The sequence below is a fragment of the Fringilla coelebs genome (assembly GCF_963513975.1).
Source record: "Fringilla coelebs genome assembly, chromosome: 4".
Lineage (NCBI taxonomy): Eukaryota > Metazoa > Chordata > Aves > Passeriformes > Fringillidae > Fringilla > Fringilla coelebs.
Window position 1 is genome coordinate 72217216 of NC_140032.1, and position 23484 is coordinate 72240699.

General features: G+C 47.9%; 1 protein-coding gene across 1 annotated transcript in view; it reads right to left on the reverse strand.

The window, feature by feature from the left end:
• The window catches only part of LOC311152828 (A disintegrin and metalloproteinase with thrombospondin motifs 3-like), a 57499-nt gene extending 39631 nt beyond the window's left edge, over positions 1-17868 (reverse strand). The window contains exons 1-3 of the mRNA XM_084204233.1: positions 17750-17868; positions 16931-16958; positions 10759-11147 (exon numbers count right to left, since the gene is read on the reverse strand). Coding sequence (XP_084060359.1) covers positions 10759-11147; positions 16931-16958; positions 17750-17818 — 486 coding nt within the window. The 5' untranslated portion in view covers positions 17819-17868. The remainder of the gene's footprint in view (positions 1-10758; positions 11148-16930; positions 16959-17749) is intronic.
• Between the last annotated feature and the right edge of the window lie 5616 nt (positions 17869-23484).

The window sequence follows — 23484 nt, forward strand, 5'->3', positions numbered from 1 at the left end:
TGTACATCAAGAATTCCAAAGCCTGGAGAAATCTCCCAATGTTTTCTCTTCCCCCTTCCATTCTTCAAAACAAGGGCAGAAGAAGCTTTTATTTGACCAAGACAGGCTGAGCATCCCTCACTCTCATGAAAACCAACAGAGGTTTGGTTTATCCAATAAAGAGGGAGTCTGCCATGGTCTGGTTTCGGCTTCCACCTGCATTTCCTACAAGGATCCAAAATGGACTCCCCCCCGTTTCCCACAGAGAATCATGGAATCAGGGACTGGTTTGGGTTAGCAGGGACCTTAATGACCAACGTGTTCTACCCCCTGCCTTGGGCAGGGACACCTTCCACTAGAGCAGGTGGCTCCAAGCCCCATCCAACCTGACCTCAAACACTTCCAGGGATCCAGGGGCAGCCACAGCTTCTGTGGGCAGCCTGTGCCAGGGCCCCACCACCCTCACAGGGAAAATTTTCTTCCTAATACCCAATCCAAACCTTTTGTCCTTCAGCTTAAGGCCACTGAAATTCAATTTCCATTCTATGGAAACTAAATGAATCAACCATTCCATATACCTTAAAAATTAAGTGCAGAAATACCTATCTGGGATATATATGGAAAGCGAGAATTATCACAAGTATCAGAATCAGGATACCTGGATCAATTCTCACTCTGGGCCACACATGGATCAATCAGCTTGCAGCAAAATCTCTTACAAGGCTCTCCACGTGCGGGAAGTTCGGTTCAGGAGGTTCCTTGTGGCATCCCACAGTTTCAGCCAGTCTCATCCTTGATTTCTCCATCCACCCATGCTTGGACTGCAGCAAAGGGCTCGGCAGTCAAACCAACCGAGACAACACCTTCTCCTCACCATTCTATTGATGGAACTGGAAAACATTGCCAGGGCTCTCCCCCCACTCCTCATCCCTCCTTTTTCCCTGTTGGACAATCACAGGTGCCTGACAGCTCTATCCTGCCCCTACCTGAATAGAAGGCCTATTGAAAAGCATCAAGAGCTCTGTGTTCCCTCAGTTTAATATCCCAGCCCCGGCCCAGCAGACACTGCCTCCTGCCAAGACAAACACCTGGGACCTGCAGCGGGGAGGGGGCAGCTTCAGGAGACAGCCCTGCAGTCTCGCTTCTTAAGGAGTCGATAGAGCCCTGCTTTATAAAAGAGGCGCTGCCTGCTCTGAAAACGGCGATTCAGCCCCAAACACTGCTACCTTTCACCCTCTCTGTTGGCTCAGGGTGGGTTCAGTTCGGTGACTGTGCAAAACCTGCGTCACACCTACCTGCTGCTCCGCTTTGCGATGCAAAGGCAAAAAGCTTCTGGAGTTGCACCCAACACTGCTTGATTTATTGGAAGAAAAAGAAAAGCAAAGAAGTATGCTTTGCCTGCAGCACATTTCCCCCTGCCAGCCTCCCCCAAAACGGAGCCACAGTGGGTGGACACTGATTCTCAGTTTGTGTAGCTCCAGGGTTACACCTTCAGTTCCTTGGGTGGATATTATTTCCCATGCTGCATGGGTTCCACATTTTGGCAAGAATCGACTGATTCTTTCCAAAGGTTTCTTTCCAAAAATCCTCTAGAAGCTTCTCAACTTGTTGAGTTTGCCTGTGATGCCACTCTTCAGTTTCTGCCAGTGCCTCACCCTCCTCACATGGAAGGATTCCTTCCAATATCCCATTTAAGCTGCCTTCTGCACGCTGAAGGCCATGCCCCTTGTGCTGTCACTCCAGGCCCTCGTCCCAGGACCCACCGTGCTCACCCACTCCGACAGGTCCCTCTGGCAGGGAAGGGAAAAAGCATCCAAATGGACACAACTTCCCTCCTTCCACATCTCCTGCATGCTAAAGTATTTATGGCCTCGACATACTTGGCATATGAAAAAACACTACACATTGGAGGAATGCTGGAAAAAAGTAATACTCCAGCACTGTGCACATTTTGGAGACACAGATGTTGCTGATCCGGCTGCCGGGTGCCTACGGAGGAGGTTTGCAGATGGAATTCCTCCTCCTCCATGGATGGGCCTCCAGTCTCCATGGAGGTGTCTGGCTTTGGGAAAACACCACAGTTTTGGGGTAAAACATCCCCATTTACTAACCCTCCAGCTCCAGCACCCTTGGAGTGCTTCCCAGAGGAGCAGGCAGAAATTCCACAGCTCATTTTCCATCTCTGGAAGACCGGTGTGATATAAAATCCGTGTTCTAGGCCATGTTTTATCCTGGCCACGCATCTCAGAATTAAAGCAAGAGCTCCTGTATCATTTTAGGCTCCATCCTTGAAGGGCGTTGAACACAGGCAGCACAGAGGCTTGACAACTGAATTATTAACCCAGCACCAGTTTGTGACCAATCATCAATACCAGATTTTAAAAGCAAAACAAAAATCTTCTGCCAAGTTCAGTTTTATTCCAGAAGATTCAGAAACAGGATGAAAAGGTAAGAATGTTTACTACCCTCATCCAAACCATGGGCAATACTTAGAAGGCTTTAGACAAGCTCCTACGAAAATACTGGAAATCATCTGCCCAGAGGAATTGAAGTCTCTCAACATACTAATTAATACCACTTTAAGGAGCAAAAGGCATTTGGAAGAGCCCTCAAATTAACCAAGTTCCTGTTGAATTTGCACAGAAGAAAAGAAAATGTCAGCGTTTACTGGGTCACTGCACTGGACTGGAATTAAGTTTTTTAGTCTCCTCTATAAACATCCATAAGAAAATTCCTTTATGCTGAAATTTCTCATGCTTGGTTTTGATCCAAATGCTGGGTTTTCTTTTTCCCCCTTTCAGAAAATCTAAGAAAACTCAATGGAAACCCTTAAGAGTTATACGAAAGCACAGAGAAAAAAACAAACTTTGATTTTATGTGGAAAGATACGTCTCTATTTTTTCTTCTTGGAAAACCTAGTGGGATTCATTTTAACAGCAAACTGCCGCATAGAGCTGGCAGGCCAAAGGCTTTGTCCTTAAAGAAGGAACTGGGGGTTTAAAATATCAGCTATTCAAGAGGAAAAAGTATGCATGGAACATGCTCAGAGCAGTCAGGCACATCCCCAGTCCCAGCAAATCTCTGCAGAAATATTTACTGAGCACAAGTTGTGTCTTTGTGTCAGCTACAGCAGGTCTTTGCTGGGAGCTATTTCACGGAGAAATGATACAGGAGACAGCAGCGTTGCCAGTTCTGCAGTAAACGTGGTGCTTTCCCAGATCCAGAAGTCATGGGATGCCACCAGTCAGAGATTCCTCTAAAATGTGGAAAGGAAAACAAAAAGTGAGGACATCTGATAGCCTTCAGAGAAGGGGAAAGGAGACCTTCAAGTGCTGACTACTCCACAAGTATCAAGTGAACAAATAATGCCCACATGTGAATGTCTCATGATCTGGATGCCAGCAGCAGCATCTCTACAGCGGCACACAAAAGAAATACTGATTTATCTGCTGCCTGTACACAACAGACAAGAATGATGCTGCAGCATCATCACCCTTCCAAGGCAACAGAAAACTCAGCCCAAACTATGCATGAGAGGAGTCATCTCCTCTGAGAGAAGTCAGAGGAGCACAGAAAACTGATGCAGCTTCCTCTGAACGGAAATACTCTGGAGATTGAAAGCTAGGAAGCACCAAAGCTAGTAATACTCACATCAAACTCAGTTTTAAATTGGTTCTGCATCCTTGCACAAAGGAAAAAAAAACAAACTATGGTAAAATCTCTCAAAGGAAATGGAGAAATAGTTTTACACCTCTGGTCACGTATAAACCAAGAAAGTCAAATGACAAAGGGATTTTTATGAGGCAGGGAAAGTGATTTAGTGTAGCATGGTTGTCATTTACTGAAGTTCTCAGCCAAGTAGCAGAAGCACTCAATGAAAACTAAGTATCTATTAAAACAGAAGTGAAAGCAAAGATTGTTTTAATGGGAACAATAGTGCTGCACTTTATCCATCATTTCAAGAAGCTCCTGCTGAAACAGAGGGGCCAGAGATGGAACCAACTGAGTTTTCCTTCCATGACTCTTTCAAAGCCTGGATGGGAGCAAAATGTTCAGAGTTGCAGCATGACCCTGAGAGAAAACTAAGAACAGCAAAGAGCGGACCAAGTAATTTTCCTCACTGACCTGGCACAGTGCTTGCTCTCCAGTCCTGCTTACTGCCCCTGTCCCTGTACTGATGTGTAACAGCACTTTCAGCCCCTAAATATATTGCTGAGAACATCAGACACCACGTACTTTGCAGGCTGAATTGCAGATCCAAGTACGTACCACACTGGATAAACATGGAACATCAAAAAGCCATTGCTGAATATGGCTCCCATACCTCCACCCTACCAAATGCAGTCCCAAATTCAGCACCACCATCACATCACCAAATTCACTCCACCATCAGTGAGAACTTGGAGAGAGGCTACAAGGATTGCAGGCTGGCAACCCTGGCTATTTCAGGATCTGTTTCTTTCTTTTCCTGGGACACACCCTTTCCCACAGGTGACATGTGGAGGTGGGACATGAACGAGAGGCCAAGTCATGCACTCTGTGTGTGTTGAGGGTCCACACAGGTTATACAATCTGGGATTTACTACTGAAACATAAAAAAGGGCTGTACCTAGGCATTTTAATAAGCTTAGCTATTTTATAAACTGTCAGCTGTGAGCCTCCAGGAATGAAAACATTTAAGAAGCATCTGCTGGTTTGGAAACAAAGAGGGAAAAATCCAGAAAGGAAATTCTTTGCCTGAGTGCCCTAAAAGCAGTGTTTTGTGAAAATGCATCACCAGGACTACAAGGTGTGATAAAATAACAGCTACAAAAGACATATCCAGAGCAGCACCAACCAGCAGCCCTTTGTTCCAGACCATTTTTAACCACACACTGATCTGTGACAGCAGTTTCAGCCCCTAAATGCATTGCTTAAAAGCAAGGGATTACAAGTAAACCTGTGCTTTGCTGTACATAACAATTTTTCAACATCAGAAATAAACTATAAATAAAAGTCTGAGGCTGTGGCAAGCAAAGTGGAGATTTTTATGGAAAGTCTCCAGGCAGACTCCCTCCAGCTGCCTGTTCCTAAACCCCTTCCTAGAGGATGCTCTCCTCACCTGGCCTCACCCACACTAGACTGTCAAGTGTTTTAATTTACCTTCAAATATTGGCTCCAATCTAAAGACAGGAAAAAAAGAGACAATAACAACCCTGATCTCCTGAGCACCATGTTTTCCACTCATGGCTAAGTACCACGTGCACATTTTGCCCAGCCTGGGGTGGTTGTTAAATTCACAGCTCAGGTGCTCTGGGCTATTCCTGCTGGTTGTTCCAGAGAGGCCCCACAGGGAGGTCCTTGTTTTCTAGAAGGCACCTTAGGTGACACCACAGGTCACTCAGATGCCAGCCTGAACTCACTGCATCTCTCCTCAGCTTGGAGGGTGAGGAATTCTGCAGAATGGTCAGAACACATTGATTTTCCTCTCATCTTTGTTTTCAATTACCTGATAACCTGCTGCCACCTGCTCCTCAACAGAGGATAGAGACAAACAGCACAAGTTTCATTTCAGTTACCAAAAAGCGCCTACAAACACTTCCTTTGAGCCATAAAGAGCTAAACTACCTCCACCTTTTGGACCAGATATAGCTCAAAGTTCCATTTATAGTGCCCAAAGCCTCATTTTCCATGTCCAGAGCTCCATTTTTTATCATCCAATCAATCCTTAGGGTCCAAAACACATCTTGAGTGTTCAATCCCTCATACACAGAGTCTAAATCACACTTTTAGACCTAAGAAACTCATCTTTGGCTCATGAAGCCTCACTTCTGGGGTTCAAAACTTTGTCTCTAGGATTAAAAACTTCATTTTTAGGGTACAAACCCTCACAAGTTCCAAACATCCCTTCTGAGGTATAAAGGCTCATCTTAAGGGGCCAAAGCATATTTTTTAAGGCCCAAAGTCTGTCTCTGAAGGTAGGCAGGAGAGAGAGGAGGAGACACAAGGGCTTGGAAATGAGGCAAACCTGTCATTAGACCAAATCTGGCCCTGTTAGGAGGATTTATAAAAAGAAGAACAAATAAATGGAGCCTGAGCAACCATCTGCATAACCTTTGACTGAAGTAAGGGTGAAGTACTCACATTTGCTTTGAGTGATGAATTTCAGGGAGAAGCAAACCAGACCTATAAAAGAATTTCTAGAGTTTATCATCTTCCACCATACTGACACCTGACTGCCCTGCCCATCGCCTCTCTTCTCAATCCATGCTCCCCCCCTCTGGGTCTTACTCCAGCAGCCCCAAGTCCCAAATGAGGGAATGCCTTTTCCCAAGCTTCTGCAGTTCCTGAGCTTTGAGAAATCCTCTTTCCTATGGATTCCTAGGGCTGTGGGAAGTGCTGCACAGCAGAGAGATGATGGGGACGGAGTCCAGCTGCAACCCATCAGGCCCAGCTCACCATGCTGCCAAGCACAGTCAAACACCAGTGCTGAGAGCAGGCACAGCAGGTCACAGGAGTTCATGGCAAGGAGGGAATTACTGTGGGAAGAGCACAGTAGGGCAGGGGAGCAGGAATATCGACGTTAAATCAGCCTAAGGCCCCGCTGCCATCTGCCAGAGCGGCACGCGGCCAGCGCCACTTCCTTCTCCCCGGCTCTGTCCTGCCTTCCTTCTCCTTGGGTCTGTCCTGCCTTCCTTCCCCCTGGCTCTGTCCTGCCTTCCTTCTCCTTGGGTCTGTCCTGCCTTCCTTCTCCTTGGGTCTGTCCTGCCTTCCTTCTCCCTGGCTCTGTCCTGCCTTCCTTCCCCCTGGCTCTGTCCTGCCCTCCTTCTCCCTGACTCTGTCCTGCCTTCCTTCTCCCCGGGTCTGTCCTGCCCTCCATCTCCCCGGGTCTGTCCTGCCTTCCTTCTCCCTGGCTCTGTCCTGCCCTCCATCTCCCTGGCTCTGTCCTGCCCTCCTTCTCCCTGGCTCTGTCCTGCCCTCCTTCTCCCTGGCTCTGTCCTGCCTTCCATCTCCCTGGGTTTGTTTTGCTGGCCTTGTGCTTTGTCCTCCCACAAAGTCCTGGATGACCAGATCTCCCCTTGACCACAGCTCTCAGCTTGGACTGGAAGAAACCTCCAGGCCTGAGGGGACAGTCCCAGTCCCAATCCCAAACTCAGTAGGAGTTTTTGATGTTTCTGAGTTTCTACAACCAGATGCTCTGCAGCAATTCAAGTGTCTGTCCCCAAAATGCTATTCCAATACACTGGGATCAAACACCATCGCCTCCTAGAAAGATGCTTCTCCATTTGGGAGCTCTGTCTTGCCAGCCTGGGGGAAATCATGCTGAAATAGTACCTTAGAACCAACACAGGAACAAGAAATAAGCTTTAATAGCTCAGTCCTGATGAAACAATGGTAATAAAAAAGGATTTGAAAGAACTCAAAATGCCCTGAAACTCCTTGGATCTCATACGCCCCAACTCCTACAGACTTTTAAAGCTTTTCCTGAACCAAGTTTAAAGGCTGTGCAATTATCTCTAGTCTGAGATACTCCAGCCTGTATTTCCAAAAGATTTACCAAAAGAAAGTAGCTGTGAACATGCACAGACGTGCTTCTTCACGTCTCCATATCCTTGGAAAAAGGCATGGCAATAAGCAAGTGAGGAATAATCCGTCACAAATGACAGATCTAAGCGCGTTTGGGTATTTTTTAAATTCTTGATGGTTGGTGTGTCTTCCAGGATTTCCCTGGTTTGGCAGCTCAACACTGCAAGGCAGGCAGATTGCTGAGCATCTTCCACTTGCAAACAGCTGTACTTCCAACAACCACATGCTGCCCTGGGCTTGACGGCCATGGAATTTCAACAAAGAAAAATACTCCAGATCCCTTCCAACAAACAAAAAAGAAGACACATTTTGCTTGGAATCTGAAGTCAAAGATTAAAGGCTCATTGTCCTGGGCCGGGCCCTTTCATTTGAAACAAGCAAGGTTTCTGGGAGAAACAGAAACCAGCCCTGCCTGCTCCTTGGGGTGGCACAGATGTGAGCACAAACCAGATCCCAGCCCCAACACAGAGGCACACACCTACAGGAACACAGCCCAGAGTGGCAGCACGAGCTAAAGGCATCACACACCAGCACCTGCTCAGAGTTTGTTACAAAGGCAGGAAGCTGAGAAACTGAGGTGATTTTCTATACATTGACAGGTAGCAAGTGTTTTAAGCCACTATTTCTCAGTGTTAGGCTTGCTGCCTTCTCTCTGTTTACAACCTAAACCATTTGTAGTGTTTTCTTGAGGCTGGCACCTTCCACTCCTGAAGGATTCTGACAATAAATACTGCTATTTTGACCAAACAGCAACAGAAATACACAGCAGAAAGCTGGGGAAGCACCAGCATTCTGACACACAGTGAAGGAGACAAGAGGCATCTCCTCCGTGACTAATGAAGGGTTCTTCTGCCATGACAAGTGCAGGCACATGCATGTGGGATTTTTAAATAAACAGGGTCATTTCCAAGGGAGATTAAGCAGATGTGAAAATAGGAATTTGCAGAACTGATGGCAGACAGACAACTTCCATTGCAAAAGTAGATATGCAAACTATTTCAAAACAAAAGAGTTCAAGTATTTGGGGGTTTAAATGTAAGTTTAGATTCAGGAAGAGACTGCTGGCAAAATCTTACTTTGCTAGTGCAAATGCTGATTATTCCATGTATTTACTATCAAACAATCAAAATTTAGCACCAAATGCTCTTTTTCTCTTACTTACGATATCCAAACTCTTCTACAAGTTATACACTGTACAAACTGCTACCCTGGTGGTTCCCTCCACTTTCTCTCCACAATTTCAGAACCTAGCTGGCTGCTCTGGAGAGTGTCTAAATTCCTTTGAAGTCAAAAATAAATCCCTCCAGCACACACATGCCCCTAGAATTTCTCACTCTTGTTCCAGTTTCTGTTAAGCCATATTATCTCACTCCTCACGTCTTTAGGATATGCTGAGGATCAAATATTCTAGCTGGGTTGACAGACACATAGTACAGCAACAGAGAGGGTGGAGACAGCAATTGTAAGTTCCTTTTGCTACCCTGGGAGATGCTGGAAGGTAAAAAGCATAAAATAAACCTTCAGGATTATTTATGTCTTTCACACTCACATGATTAGAGCTCCAAGAGATGTTAAAACAGCAAAGGTCGAAATGAACAGAGAGACAAGAGTGACCCAGGAACATTTACCCACCACTCCTCAAAGAAAAAGCCCATGTTCTCCCACTCTAGTCACCAAAACCATGGGAAGCACATGGCTTGGTACAGGAAAACAGGGACACATACCAGTAGATCAGGTTGCTCCAGGCCCCATCTAAGCTGGCCTTGAACATTTCCAGAGATGGGGCAGGCACAGCTTCTCTGGGCAACCTGTGCCAGAACCTCACCTTCTTCAGCAAAGAATTTCTTCCCAATATCCCATCCAACCCTGTCCTCTGTCTCTATGAAGCCACTCCCCCTCCAGGAGTCCCCCTCTGGCTTCATTTACCTGAAAACACACCACAAGCAGCTTGCCAGCCCCACGGCAATCTGTGCCAGCGCTACACTCCTTAATCTCATTCCATTTAATCCAATTGCTCGTCTTCACGTGCTGTCCCAACACAACAGCTTCGCTCAGGCTTACTGCCAAAACCCAGCTGCCAGGGCCTCATTCATCAGAGCCATTCCACTGGAAGCTCCAACTAGCCAGCCAGGGGTCTGCCTGACCTTTGTGAACACAGTGCACTGGCAATAGATCCTCCTCAAAAGCCACCAAAAACCCCCAAACACACCAAACCGACATTAGTTATCACCTCTGATGCAAGCACTACCAGTACTTCCTTTCCCTAGGCAAGGGAATTCCAGGGCTTTTGGTCTGAATGGGGGTTCTGAGCCATCTCTGCAGTCACTCCCACAGTGACCGCTGCCACTGCTGGGCTGGGAGCTCTCCTAGCCAGAGCTTATCTCCAAACGGAATCAAATCGTGACCACGTAGCACCTATGGGAAGTGGGAAACCCACTTCCAAGAAAGGATGCTTGTTGCAGACTTCTTCCCATGGTTCCTGTCCCAAACAGCCGGAGGGTAACCAGGACATCCATCTCCCTGGGTGTGGCAGGCGTGTTCCACCAGTGAGGGAGCACAAGGTGGGTACTGCAGGCTTTCTCTGCCGCCTGAGCAAACCAAGGAACGGTCTGTGGACTCCAAACACGCCCAGCCTTTCATTCTGGGATCTGGGCATCTGCTCAGCCACAGGGAAACCCGTGTGTTCGCAGACAGATTGGAAACAAACCTGTTACCCCTTACGCAACTCTTATACGACACCTCCTGATGAAACAGAACTGCAGCTAAGAGAACAAAAAGCATGCTCACTTTATAAAATGGAACCCTTTAAAACTTAATGCTGCTATTCTTGGCTAACAGGGCAGCCCATCATTTTGGTACCTGAGAAGCAAAGAGGGATGCTTTGGACACCAAATTCTCAATTCAGTTAACAAAAGGTCACCTTTTAAGTCCGAAAACACCTTCATTTCTCCTTTTCCTGTTTGTAACACCTCATGCAAACAAAAAAGGAAACCAAACAACACGTAGGTTTGAGTTCTCTCTCACATACCTGAGACACCAAGAACTTTGCTTATCAACCTCAGAGAAATTATCCCAAAGCAAAGCAGTAGGGCATGAATATTTTCTAAGAAATAAAGTTCCATAAACGACATCATTAGGAAGGTACGGTTACAAGCAGCAAAAGCTGTGCCCAGAGCGTGACAGGAGACACAAACGCCAGGCAACCGGCCTTACCAGCCCATCGCAGTTGCTGATGGCCACGGCAGCCCCGGGGATGTCCGTGATGTCCCCCACGTAGGCACAGTCGGTCCACAGGGGCTCTCTCTTCCACGGGCGCTCCGCAGCGCTCCCGTTCCCAGCATGGCCGCCGGCCCGCGGAGAGTCCTCGTACCACTCCACCACGGCGCGGGGAGCCAGCAGGCGGGCATTGGGCCGCAGGCGCAGGTGGAAGTCCCTGCCGAAGGCGCTGACGTTGAAGTACAGCTGGCGGGGGCCGCGCGGCGCCTCGCGCGCCCAGCGCCGCTGGCGGCTGGCCGACAGCACGTTGGACACGTAGCTGCCATCCGCCGCCGTGCTGATGGGAATCACCAACCCGTAGGGCCTGGCTCTGCTCCGCCGCACCTCTGCCAAGAAACACACCGGACACCGCACCGAAATAAGAGCAGGAGCGTGGAATGAGCCCAAGGACTGAGGGACCCCTCTGCCTCACACCTCCCCCTCCAAAAGCCCCAGTTTCGGATTCCTGCTTCAGCTACTAACGTGGGGAAATGTAAGGCACGTGTCACTGCTCCTTTTTTATCATGGAATCCCAAAATGGTCAGGCTGGAAGGGACCTTCCAGACCATCCCATTCCAAACCCCCTGCCATGCGGAGAGTCACCACCTTCCACTATCCCAAGTTGCTCCGGGCCCCATTCAACCTGGCCTTGGACGCTTCCAGGGATGGGGAAGCTGCAGCTTCTCTGGACAACCTATGCCAGGGCCTCACCACCATCACAGGCAATAATTTCTTCCTATCAATTGCTATTATTTTCCTAAAACTTACAGAGAAAAGCCTGAAATATTCACTGACATTTATCTGGGGAGTTTTCTGTTTCAGGCTTGCTCAAGAGCCCCAGGAGAGACACAGACCCTTCTGAATTCTCCTATAAGGAATGCCACACAGCTCTGTTGTACACCTGACACAGAGCTTGCTTCTGTGACAGGACTTCCATCAAGCTTTTGAAAATGAAGTGCCAAGCTTGGTTATAAGCACAATTTGCATACTGATTTCTCAGGAAATAGAAATAGGGAAAAAATCCACCGGATCACATGCTGCTGATAAATTAATCCATGTCAGCACAGGTAAAGGCAATAACTTTTCCCTCTACAAATCCCCCTACCTAGCAACTTGCTGTTGCCTTTCCTCTGAGTAACAGAGATCAAAACCAATGAGAAAATCTGATTTTTAAAAAACCCAACACAGATCTGCACAAATTTGGCCCTATATCTTGCACTTTAGAGCATGTAAAGAGAAGCCATAAACCCAGCAAAGCCACATTGTTTGTAATCCTGGAGAAACTCAATGGCACAACCCCCAACCAAGGCAACAAGTTTTCAAGTCATCTCACACCACTGGAAAACAAATCCATTCAAATGAGTTGATCTTTTCAGTGAGACCTCTGTAATCTGGCAGCAATTGGGATATTTGGTGTCTGGTTTTCAGGCTGTAAGGAAAGGGCCAGGTCAAGCTGTGAGCCACACCGCTGCTCTGAATGGGTCCAAGGGCCAAGCCTAAGCCTGTCTACTTGACTAGGTGAGAACTAAAAAGACATCTTCCACAAAAACACTTATTCCCACTCCCGTCTTCCTGGAAGAGCTGGTGAAAGCAGCATCAGGGTAATATTACTGACAATGTCATTCGAAAAGCTTCGAGATCTGATAGCTCTGATGTCAGCGCCAAGTGCCACTGAGAATTCCTCAAATAAATATACTTCATTTAGTGAGCTAAATTTCACCTGCTCCCAGTGTGCATCACACTTGATATGAGAATCAAACAGAGGTAAATCTCAGTAGCTAGTTCCTCTCTCCTGGTAGCGAGGGCCGCTGGCTTTAAGAGACTCACGAATTCAGCAAGTACCTCCAGTAGGAAAATGTTCCTAATGGCTTCAGGGAACTGTTTTTAATAATCTTCCAGCCAGTTACTGAGGAATCTGACAGAAACACAATGTATGGGACTAGTAGGATGCACACATGTAAATTCTTGCACTATAGATGTCTTACTATACAAATACTATATGCTAGGAATGTGAAAAGTCATTTCCAAGTCCATTGGTACCCCACATCCTACAGCCAGCAGCCACAGGGTGAGTTTCAGCAGCAGCCAACTCTACCTATTTTGCTGTACACCCACAAGATCAGGTTCTAAAACTGGCATCCTAATTAGGTCACTATCCTTAGGATAATTCCCATTTTAAACACTGGGAATTCTGAGCAGGACTGTTAATCTGTCTCCTTAGAGAAGGGACTAAATTAAAACTCTAAAGTCATTTTTATTAATTAGACACCAGGCCATGCCCAGGAGACAGAGCTGCTGGGTTGTACATCCTAACTGGGTCAAAGTAAAAACACAGATCCTCACATTGCCGGTACTTCAACACTGCGATTTCATTCCCAGGCTGGCATTCCACCTTCCACCTCGCTGAGATTCCTTGTGGCTTGTTTTCCTTTTTCTTTAAGCAGGACTTTCATTGCCAGAGACCACAGTCTGGTGATGGAGTTCTGTGCTCACCGCAAGGCTGAGAAACTGCTCTGCACATCCTGCAGTAGAATTCCCACATTTCTACAGGCTGGGGGGAAAAACCCGGCTATTTGGCGAATAAGAGCAGCCAGCTAGCCCCAAGAAGGCAGGAACAAAGGGTGGAAAATAACAACTGTCAAGGTTTTGAGTCAGCAAAAGCCTTTTCCAGAGTCTGTAAATGCTGAGCTGGAAGAGGAAATGCCTTTTGTTCAAAGGCAATTAAAATTAAATGGGACATGACTGAATCCCAGCGACATCTGAACTCCTCTGCTGACTTACATTACCCTTTTTCCACAAACTGCACGCTCTGAGGAAATGCTATCCCAGCTGTAGGTGTTCCCTTTCCTAAGCTAAAATTTCAGAGTCAATCTGCTCTGCTAATTCAAAGCTGACAGTGCTGATCAGAGCAAGAGGAAAAGCACTTAACTGTAAATTTTCTTCATCCTTTTTTTTAATCTGGCCTTAAAATGCCGCTCCAGTTGCACAATGTTTAGGTTGAAAGGAAGCACTTAAGAAGGAAGATCGCATTCTTTCATTTTGTGCCAAAACATAATTAGCTAGAGAATGCCTCTGAAGAGAGCTGTCCAGGCTTTCCTTACCCTCCAAACCTGGTCAAACTGCAGAATTAACACCACTGCCTCACAAGAGCTGTCTCTGCACTGTACAACGGCTGTGCTCAAGGGAGGCCTGAAAATCCTCGACTTTTTTTATCACCTACATTTGGAAAAAGTGGGGGTTTTGCATGAGATTGTCTGAAATACAGAGATCCAAAATCATTCAGGTGGCTGTCCACAACAAATGCCTAAATGCCAAATACCTAAACATCCACTTAAGAAGATTTCAAAGGCAGAGTCTATGTGGAAATTAGTGGCATCAGTGGAAAAGGAAGAATTTCTCAAAGTTCAAATTATTTTTCTATGTCTAGACCAAAGTACCCAAGAAAAGAAATGAGGGGACTCCTGGTAACATCCCAGCCACAGGGCCCCTGCACAGGGTCCCATTGCTGAGTCCCAGGCCATTCCATAAGGACACGATGGGATGACCAGCAGTCTTCCAGAGCCTCCCCACTGGAAGATGCATTTGGATGCGAGGGTCAGGAAGCTCAGGGACCTCAGCAAAAGGACTGGACCTAAGGTGACATCTCCAGAGCGTCACCATGGAATTTTCTGCCTGGAACTCACAAGCTGTGACACAAGCAAACTGCTGGAAGGCAGACATCCAGCTCTGCAATGGAAGCACTGGAGTTACCTGCTGCTATAGGGGTGAAGAGGACAGAGCTTCCATAGAGACTGGGCAATGTTCTGGGACATCAGGCTTCTGTCCTGCAGATAAGCACATTGGCATGAGCACAGAGCTGCTCTGCTCACTTAGCAAGGTGATGCTCAAGAAAGAGAGGATGGTGTGGAGACAAATGGAAAAGCCCAACAGGGCTTTTGTCACCACCCTTTTATGCTTCATTGTTGGCTGATGGCTTCCAGAACCAACAGAGCAGTTTTGGTCCCTCTCAACAACCTGGGTCACTCCAGAACTACCATTTGCTCTCTGTTTGGCTGTCTTTAGGTGGCAGGAATGCCCAGAAAGAGAGAGAAGACAAGAAAGGGGGACAGATTCCTTGAGAATTCCCACTCAGCTTTGCACCTAAAAGGGATGAGGCTGTGTGGGATCCGGACATTGTGAGCTGGATAAATGAAAGCAAGGAGAGAGGCTGATGTGGGACACCTCTCAAGCATCCTCATTCCTCTGCTTCACTGTCACCTGTCCCAGGGACGCAGACAGCTCAAGGGATGGTTGGTGTGGTGTTTTTTGCAGCCTCTGCAGAGCTCCAGGTGTTTTGCAGGTGCTTCCTGCAGGCGGTTGGGGCACAGCACAGCTGGGCCACAGGTGTCTTCCAGAAGTGGCACTGAGCAGGGACAGAGCTCTGCTGCGTGGGAGGCCAAGGTGCAGCACAGCACCAGCACCTTCAGGCTGAGTGAGACACAGGGACTCCCTCCTGACAGCTCCCAGGCACTGCAGCACTCTGTGCATGAATGCAGGCAATTAGGCATGCTAACTTGCTACCCCTGTACTGCTGCCTGTGATGATGTCTAACAAAAACAAACCCCTAGGTGCCTTCATCTCCCTAGGTGACAGCTCAGGCTACAAGAAAAGATCAGCTGCTGCCAGAAGCACCCTGGGCCAACTCAAAATACACACCACCAATGCTAAGTGATACTTGGTGGGGACTCAGAAGTAGGACAGTGCATTTTCAGGTTTTACCTCCAAGTCATTACAGCTCTCAAATGGGTAAGCCATGGTTTGAAGTTGTGGCTACCCCATCCCGGGAATGGGGCCGGGTTGGAAGGGGCTTGGAGCAAAATGGGATAGTGAAAGGTGTCACTGCCCACGGCCAAGGGTTTGGAAAGAGATGATCGTACAAGTCCCTCCCAACCCAAACCATTTTAGGATTCTATGGTTCTGTACTTTTTGAATCAGAATTTAGAGGATCAAATTCAGCCCCAAATGTTCCTGACTAACAGCAGTGCCAGGGCTGTGGAAGAAAGGAAGACGTTAAAGGACAAAAAGTTATTTTCCAGATTTAGGAATTTTGCCTGATGTACTGTGTAATTTAAAAGACACATTCCTATATAGCTTATGGTTTCTGAAATTCAAATACAATCCATTTCTCATGGAAAGGACTAGAAATAAAAGACAGGAACAGCATACCACTGGAAAAACCCTCTGTTTGCCAATTAGCTTTAAATGTACCCTACTGTCTCTGTTGCCATTATTCACTGATCAGGGCAGAAACCAACCTAAGCCCAGAAGCTCCCAGTGCCAGAACTGAAGCTGAGACAAGACCTCCAAAATTCACAGAAATGCCTGAAATTCTTTTCTGAACAAAAGCTGCACCAAAACCTCAGGGCTGGAGGTCCAACAGCAGCTGGAAGCAGAAGTGCCTGGGGTCCATTCCCATTGCAGAAGAGCTCCAGAGAGCACTCGTGTGCAGGGACACACACTCAGTACCGGGATGGTCGGAGACTCATTGCACGCTGGCTACGGGAAGGAGCACACAGAATGGCATTCCCTGCACCAACACCCTGGGAATGCCAGCTTCCACATCCTTCCACTACCTCTGCCATCCTGCCGAGCACCCAACTGCCAGTTACTCTACACGAACACAGATCTCCTGAAATGTAAACTGTAGGTGTATCCTCCCAATTAAAGCTTCCTGTCATTGGGAAAAGTCCTAGAGGCTGAAGTAAGAAGCACCCTGTGGGCACACAGAGGCACATTTCCCTTCAGCTCCCTCATGTGCCACTGACCCTAAACTCACTGTACCGCACCTTCTCACCCAGCTCTATCAGTTTACAAGGCAACAGTGAGCAGCCACAGATTTTATAACATCGACTGCTTTGTATTTCAGCTGGGAAGCACAGACACAAAAAGATGAAAACCGCAGCACGAGAGGGCATGCAAATTCAAGCCGTGCCACGTCACTGCAGCTACAAACCCTTCTGGGTGGCAGTGGTGGGGGGTGCACAGGGAGTGCTTGCCTGCATACAGATCATTTCTCCAGAAATAACTAGTCTTGGAGCTAACTTCTTTTCTTTCTGGTTTGGTAGCAGGAATAATAGCTAAAAAGACTTACCTCTTTGGATCTGCTGTTCTTTATCAGCCTGCAGAAGAGAAAAGAAACACATGCACAAAGTTGTTAGTGTAATTACTATGCAATGGGGAATGGCAGAAGGCTGAAAAATCACTTGGTCTGTTCTGCACTATTTTATACATTTCTTCATTTGGTTTCCAGGATGGCAGGTCTTCCCTAACTGAATAAACAGCTGTTCCCCCCAATATACTAACAGAGACCATAGCAAGTTTAACAGAAATAGAGCTGCTAAGCAATCCTGATTCTGACTGACCCGTTCTATACGTTGTGACACTGTGCCAAAAAGTAAGTTTGGTGGCCAAAGAGGGGATTTAACAGCAGGAAAGCCATGAGCTCCAAGAAGCACGGGTGCTGGGGCACGGAGGAAGCAGTGAGCCGACAGCTCTTTGTATCTCGGCTAGAGAATGGGAAAGCCAACTGGACCACAGAGACCGCAGAGACGATGGCAGCGATCCGATGCCATGGTCAGCTCACTGCCGGCTTGGTACTTGCTCTTGCCAGGGAGAGGGGACCTAGGGGCATAGGATCCAGAGGGAAGGGACCCAGGGGCTGCCGCTGCGGGATTCAGCCCGGGCCGGGGATGCCGTGTCCGGTTCCAGGCTGCTTGGATGCAGCGGTCCGCAGCACAGGAGAGAGCGGAGAGCCGCCCGTCCATCTCCGTCTCTCCTCGCCCCGGGCCGGTACCGCCCGCAGACCCCGGGACAGCGGGGGGACGAGGGACGACCCCGTGGGACAGCGCGGAGGGCAGGGGCGGGCAGGGGTCCCCCGCTCCCTCTCTCCATCCCTCCCTCCCTCACTCACCTGCCGGCCGGGCGCAGCGCGGGCCCCCAGGAGCGCGGCTGCCACTAGCCACAGGGGCAGGAGCACCATCCCGAGGCGGCCGCCCGCGCCCCGGCCCCGGCCGCGCTCCGCCCGCTCCCTCCTCCTGCCGCTGCCTTCCCTGCCTCCGGCGGCGGCTCCCGGGGCCGGGGCCGGCTGGGCGGGCGGAGAGGCGGCGGGTCCCCCGCGCCGCCTGTTGCTGCGCGCCCGCCGCGACCCGCGGCGCTGATAAACCCGCGGCGGCTCCGCCTCCGGCCGGCTCCACGTCAGGCACGGCCCGGCCCGCCGGGGAACCGCCGGGGAACCCGCCCGGCTCTACAAATCCTATCGCTGCGCTCCCGCTGCATCCTCGGCGCTCCCCGCCCTCGCTCCATGCGCCTAAAATCCACCGAGAAACAACTTTCCTGTCCGGCCGGCCGTCTATCCATTCATCCCACCATCACTGCCTGCATCACACCCTGGCAGGGACCCCCAGAACAGCTCCCCAGCCCGGGACCGCATCCTCAAGCTCCCATATTTCCCATCAACCCAAGGGAGACTGCAACAGCTGCAGTCTTAAAATCCCAGAATGGTTTAGGTTGGAAGGGACCTTAAAGCTCATCTCATTCCAACCCCCTGCCATGGGGGCGACTGGACTGGGGTGCTTCAAGCCCCATCCAATCTGGCCTTGAACACTTCCAGGGATGGGGCAGGCACAGCTTCCCTGGGCAGCCTGTGCCAGGGCCCCAGCATTCTCATGGTAAAAAAGCTTCTTCCCTATATCTAACCTAAACTGATGCTCATTCAGTTTACAACCATCACACCATGCCCCATCTCAACAGTTCCCAAGGCTCCCACTAGACTGGAGTCTGACCACAAAGCCATTTCTCTCCCCACCAGCTGGGAGCTCGGCACACAACACAAAAGGAAATGGTGCCTGGCCTGGGCAGAACCCAAAACCCACTTCCACAGAGAGAAATCTGCACGACTGCACACCTTCATTTCCCCAGAGGATGCTACGCAGTTGAAGCTGTGCATAAGCAGTTGGTAACAGACCCCAAGGGGGAAGAAACTTTCCAGGAGGCAGAGATCAACCACTCTGATATCCTTGAACACCAGCAGTGTTCAACTGAGCCTGAATTTTTTCAGGGTCAGAATTAGCCAGCGTTGCAAACATCTGGATCCTAAAATCCAATTAAAAACCATTGTGTTGTACCTCGGGCATTACCACTCCTGTGAAACATCACAAGCCACCACTATCAGTTTCTGCTGGCCTCACATAGCACAAACATACGATCTGCTGCTGCTAAATGTTCTCAGAATACACGTGACAGCTTAACTAGAATTTTTAAGTTGACCTCTCTGCCAGAAATCATTGTATCAACATGAAAAAGAAAATACTGGTTCTACTAAATCCAAATTGCATCACAGCAACATTAAAGAGGAGCAGAGCTTCGGCCTTGATTTTCAGGAGATACCTTGAATACTCCAACCACAGCAGCCCTGCTGTTTCAGAGGACACAGGTCTTGAACTGCACGATATCCCCCCACAAAGCAAAAAACTTAAAGCAATTTTCCTGAGAGGGTGGGAATGCATCTGTTATTACAGGGGTACAGTTATTTCTTCACTTAAGACATGAAGCAGCCTGTCACATTCAGCACCAGTAGCTGCACAGAGCCACTTCTGGGAAAGCCCAGAACCAGAAAGACTCAGGTACTGTCAAGTGCCAGCTCCATAATTCTAAATAAAAAATATTTCACTTACCATGCAGCTATTCCCCATTTTACTTCCCTTGTGGACGTTCACTAGGTGACCTCCAACCTTACTTACTGCACATTGTTCAGACCCTGAACAGGCTCGTTGTCCTGGTGCGCTGTCTGTACTGAGACACACCTGTGTGCTGCAAACCACCTGTTTTCTGTGTGCTGAACCGATGAACGTGCACAGTCCCAGGTGTTTTGTTCAGGCTAATTACAGGGGCACTTTAGGGAGTCACAGAATCACAGACTGGTTTGGGTTGGAACACACCTTAAACCTCATCTAGTTCCAACCCGCTGTCATAGACATGGACGCCTTTCACAGGCACAGGGATACAACATCCTGGCCTCTAGTAAAGCTGTTTCTATGCTCTTAAAAACATTATTGCAAGTGTTAACCTGTGATCTCCTAAATTATTAAACTGTGCCAAACTGTCTTCCAAAGTTTCTAAATGTCAGGGAAACCAAGATATACAACAGACAGAGCTGGGGGTCACGGCAGATATTCTATTTTGTCATCTACCAAAGGCTTGAAAGACTTGTAAGAAAGAGAAAATAAGGTGTTAAAATTCGATGCCCCATTATTTCCAATAAGAAACCACAGCAAGTGCCGCTCATGTAACACACGTAAATCAAGGCAGGACTTGAAAGTTCAATTAAAGACATTTCTCATCTCCAGCAGCCCAGTTTGGCACACTATTACCAGAGAAATCATAGATTTCTTGTGTGTATTTCTAGTGTGTTACACATACATATGCATGTATGTATTTACATATGTGTATACATATATAGAGCTGTTAAAAATCTGTTAGGCATTTGCAATTCTAAAAGCCCTCAGACGGGCTTGCTGCATCTGTGCAACTTTGGCTGATGCACGAGACTGACAGCCACAAGTATTTCATGAACCCAGACTGGGGCCTGAAGCAAAGAGGCACTGAACTCTGTCTGGAAGGCTTTGCACAGGGCCAGGGGGAAGGATTTGGCAGGGATAATACTGAGGGGAGTAAAACATGGCGTTACCTGATCTGGAACATAGTCTCCAGGAGGTCCCACATCCTCTCAGAGCAGAGGTGTCTGCAACAAAACAGTTTCAAAGTCAGGCTTAATTGGAGCAAGAATTCAGACTGAGAAAATGTAAAGGATATGGCCTCTGTGGAACCACGAGAAGTCACTGATCAGGAGTTCTTGTTATGCTATTTAATCCAAGCCTCACATATTCAGTTTTTGAGACAAGCCCCTCGTAAACTCAACTAAAACATCTAGCAGGAATATTTATAGTGTAACTTAACCACAACACCTAGGAATAATAGCTGTCATCCAGACCAATCCCAGTCTGCATTGGTTCTGTCCACACACATGTTTTAATGCCCACTTTTGCAATCATTACACTTTATTGAGTTTCTGATCTACATTTGATGACCTTTCTTAATAGGAGCCAGTTTGGAAGGCACCAGCTCTGCTCTTTCTGCTGAAATATGGCAGATCCGAGTCCCTTGAATGACTGAGATCTCGTGCCTCAGGCTCTCCTTCTCCATGGAGCCTGCCTGGATGGAAATAGAACACAAGGATGGAATCCCCTTGGAGGGAGGTGACTGGGGACCCTGCTCTGTGACACACCAGAACAAGTGACCGTGACCTTCTCAGGTTTCCAGCCTTACTGACAGGGAGAATTTACAAGATCCAAACTTGATGTTCTGAGGCATTGTGCCTGCAATGCAGAAACCCACCTCCTCCAGCTGCCACAGCTCCAGCCATGCATCCCAAAGGTCCCAAAGCCTTTCTGGCTGCCATATCACCGCTCAGATTTGAGCCTTGTTTGCCACCCAGTGACTTGCCATTTGATTTCCAAAGCTGCACTGAAAGCTTTTCTTGGCATGACCTGTGTAAGGAGAAGATCCCAGTACCAAGGTGTCAAAGATTGCCAGACTGTGAGTGAAACCCAAGCACTCCATAAAAGACAATGCCTCTCGTTTCTCCTTCATGGTGCATTAAAACTGGGAATATTAAACTGCACAACCATATTTAATTGTTTTAAAGCCACTATTAATCTAGCAGGTAGTTAAATGAAGAAATATAGCACACCTATTATTTTTAACAAAGCAGAGCAAGATTTATGGCCAAGATTTAACCACAAGACACAGGAAACTGGAGAGAAAAATGTGAGATGTGAAAATTACAGTTGAAAAACACATTGTGAAAAATCAAAATTAAAAGAAGCAGTGTTTGTGAATTTTGTATAATTAGCACATGCCATAAAATTGTTCCTGCTCTGAGGTGATGAGCTTTAAAACAATGTGTGCCAAATAAAATGCAATTAAACCCATTCTGAATGTTCAATAAAATGATAACCCTGGTCCATGTCTAGGTTAACGGTTGGATCAAAGGTCTTTTTCAACCCAAACAATTCTGGGATTCTATGTTAATTTCCAGCTGGCTTCACCAGCTCAACACTATTCCTTTGTAACTTAAAAAGTGCTTTGGTTTTATTCACATTCTTAGAGAAGTTTTTGGGGAGGGGGATGACTGCAGAGAAAGAAAGGGAATATATTTTCAGTGGTTGCTTTTCTGTCATTGATTCACACAAAACACATTTCCATACGGAGGGAGGGAAGGAGGTTGCACACTTCAGCACTCCCTTACCTCTCAAATGCAATGAAAATCAACTTGCTTGGCATGATTCCCTAAACCCAGAAAAGGCAAGAGCTGCACCACAGAAATGAAAAATGAAAAGTAAAAATCAGTAATATCCTGTTGAAAATCAGTTCCCTAAGCAAGTCAACGGGAATGGCTGATTCAGCTCCAGCTCACAGCACCTTACTCCAAGGAGCTCCGACGTTACCTGATTACCCCACAAAACACTCCAAATCCATCCTGGCAGTAGCTTTTGTCACTTGCATTTCCTTGAATTTCTTCCAGCAGGTCATTCCACAGCACAGGAACGAGCACAGCGGTGGACGGCTGCCAGCAGCACCCTCGGCCAGCATTTGAATAAGCACTGCAGCTGCCTCCCAAGGGATAACGCTGCTCCTGGACGCTGCCAGCTGCTCCCAGGGCACGCTGAGGAGCACCAGGGGAGGGTGCAGGCTGCACCCAACCTAACCATACCCTACACATCAGCTTGGCCTTTTCTTGTCTCAGTGTCTACGCAGAGAAGAGATGAACGGTTGATGCCACTGTCTTTCCACTAAATGCTTCTTGGCATTATAGCTGCACCCCTGCAAAGGGTGCCAGGACAGAGACCCCTGGCTCTCTCAGCCCTCCTGAAAATCCCGGCCAGGAGCTGTGTACACACATCCTTCCAATTCACACGCTTGCTGAGAAAGTGCACACGCAGTCGAGAATTACACTTTGCCTTCAATTTGCTGGGACACTTCCAAATCACTTCCATTTCCAGAAGGAATTAAAACAGGTGCTTTGTCTTCGCAAAGCAGCTTAAGCTGAAGTCCTGATACCACTTGCTGCTCTCATGTGGGGTCATGGTCATGAAATATTTAAGCCAAAACAACAGTAAGTTGAGAGGAGAGAGTGGAAAGTTCAGCAGACAAACCCCTGCCTCCCCTGAGTCCCCTTCTCAGCCCCCTCCCGAGGGGGCTCCAGCTGCTTTAAGGGCTCAGCAGAACCACGAGGCACAATCCCAAACACTGTTTAAAAACCAGGAGCTTAAATGAAAATGAGAACTGAGCTTCTGACCTTACCTAGGGTCATCTCACCACGTCACGGCCGGGGTTATTTCCAGGGCAGCATGTGAGAGCTTTCACTGCAGCAGCTTCAATAGGACTTTGCCTGGGGATTAATGGATGACTTTGGCTTCTCTTTCTTACCAGCCTTTACAATTCAGGAGAACACACAGAGCATTTCTTCTGCAGCAGCTGAGTAAAAAGACAAAAGTGAGCTAACCTCCTGACCTGCAAAATAACCTCATGGAGGAATCCATTCAACAGAGCAGCTCGCTGTTCCTGGGAAAAGGAAAAGCAGAGGAA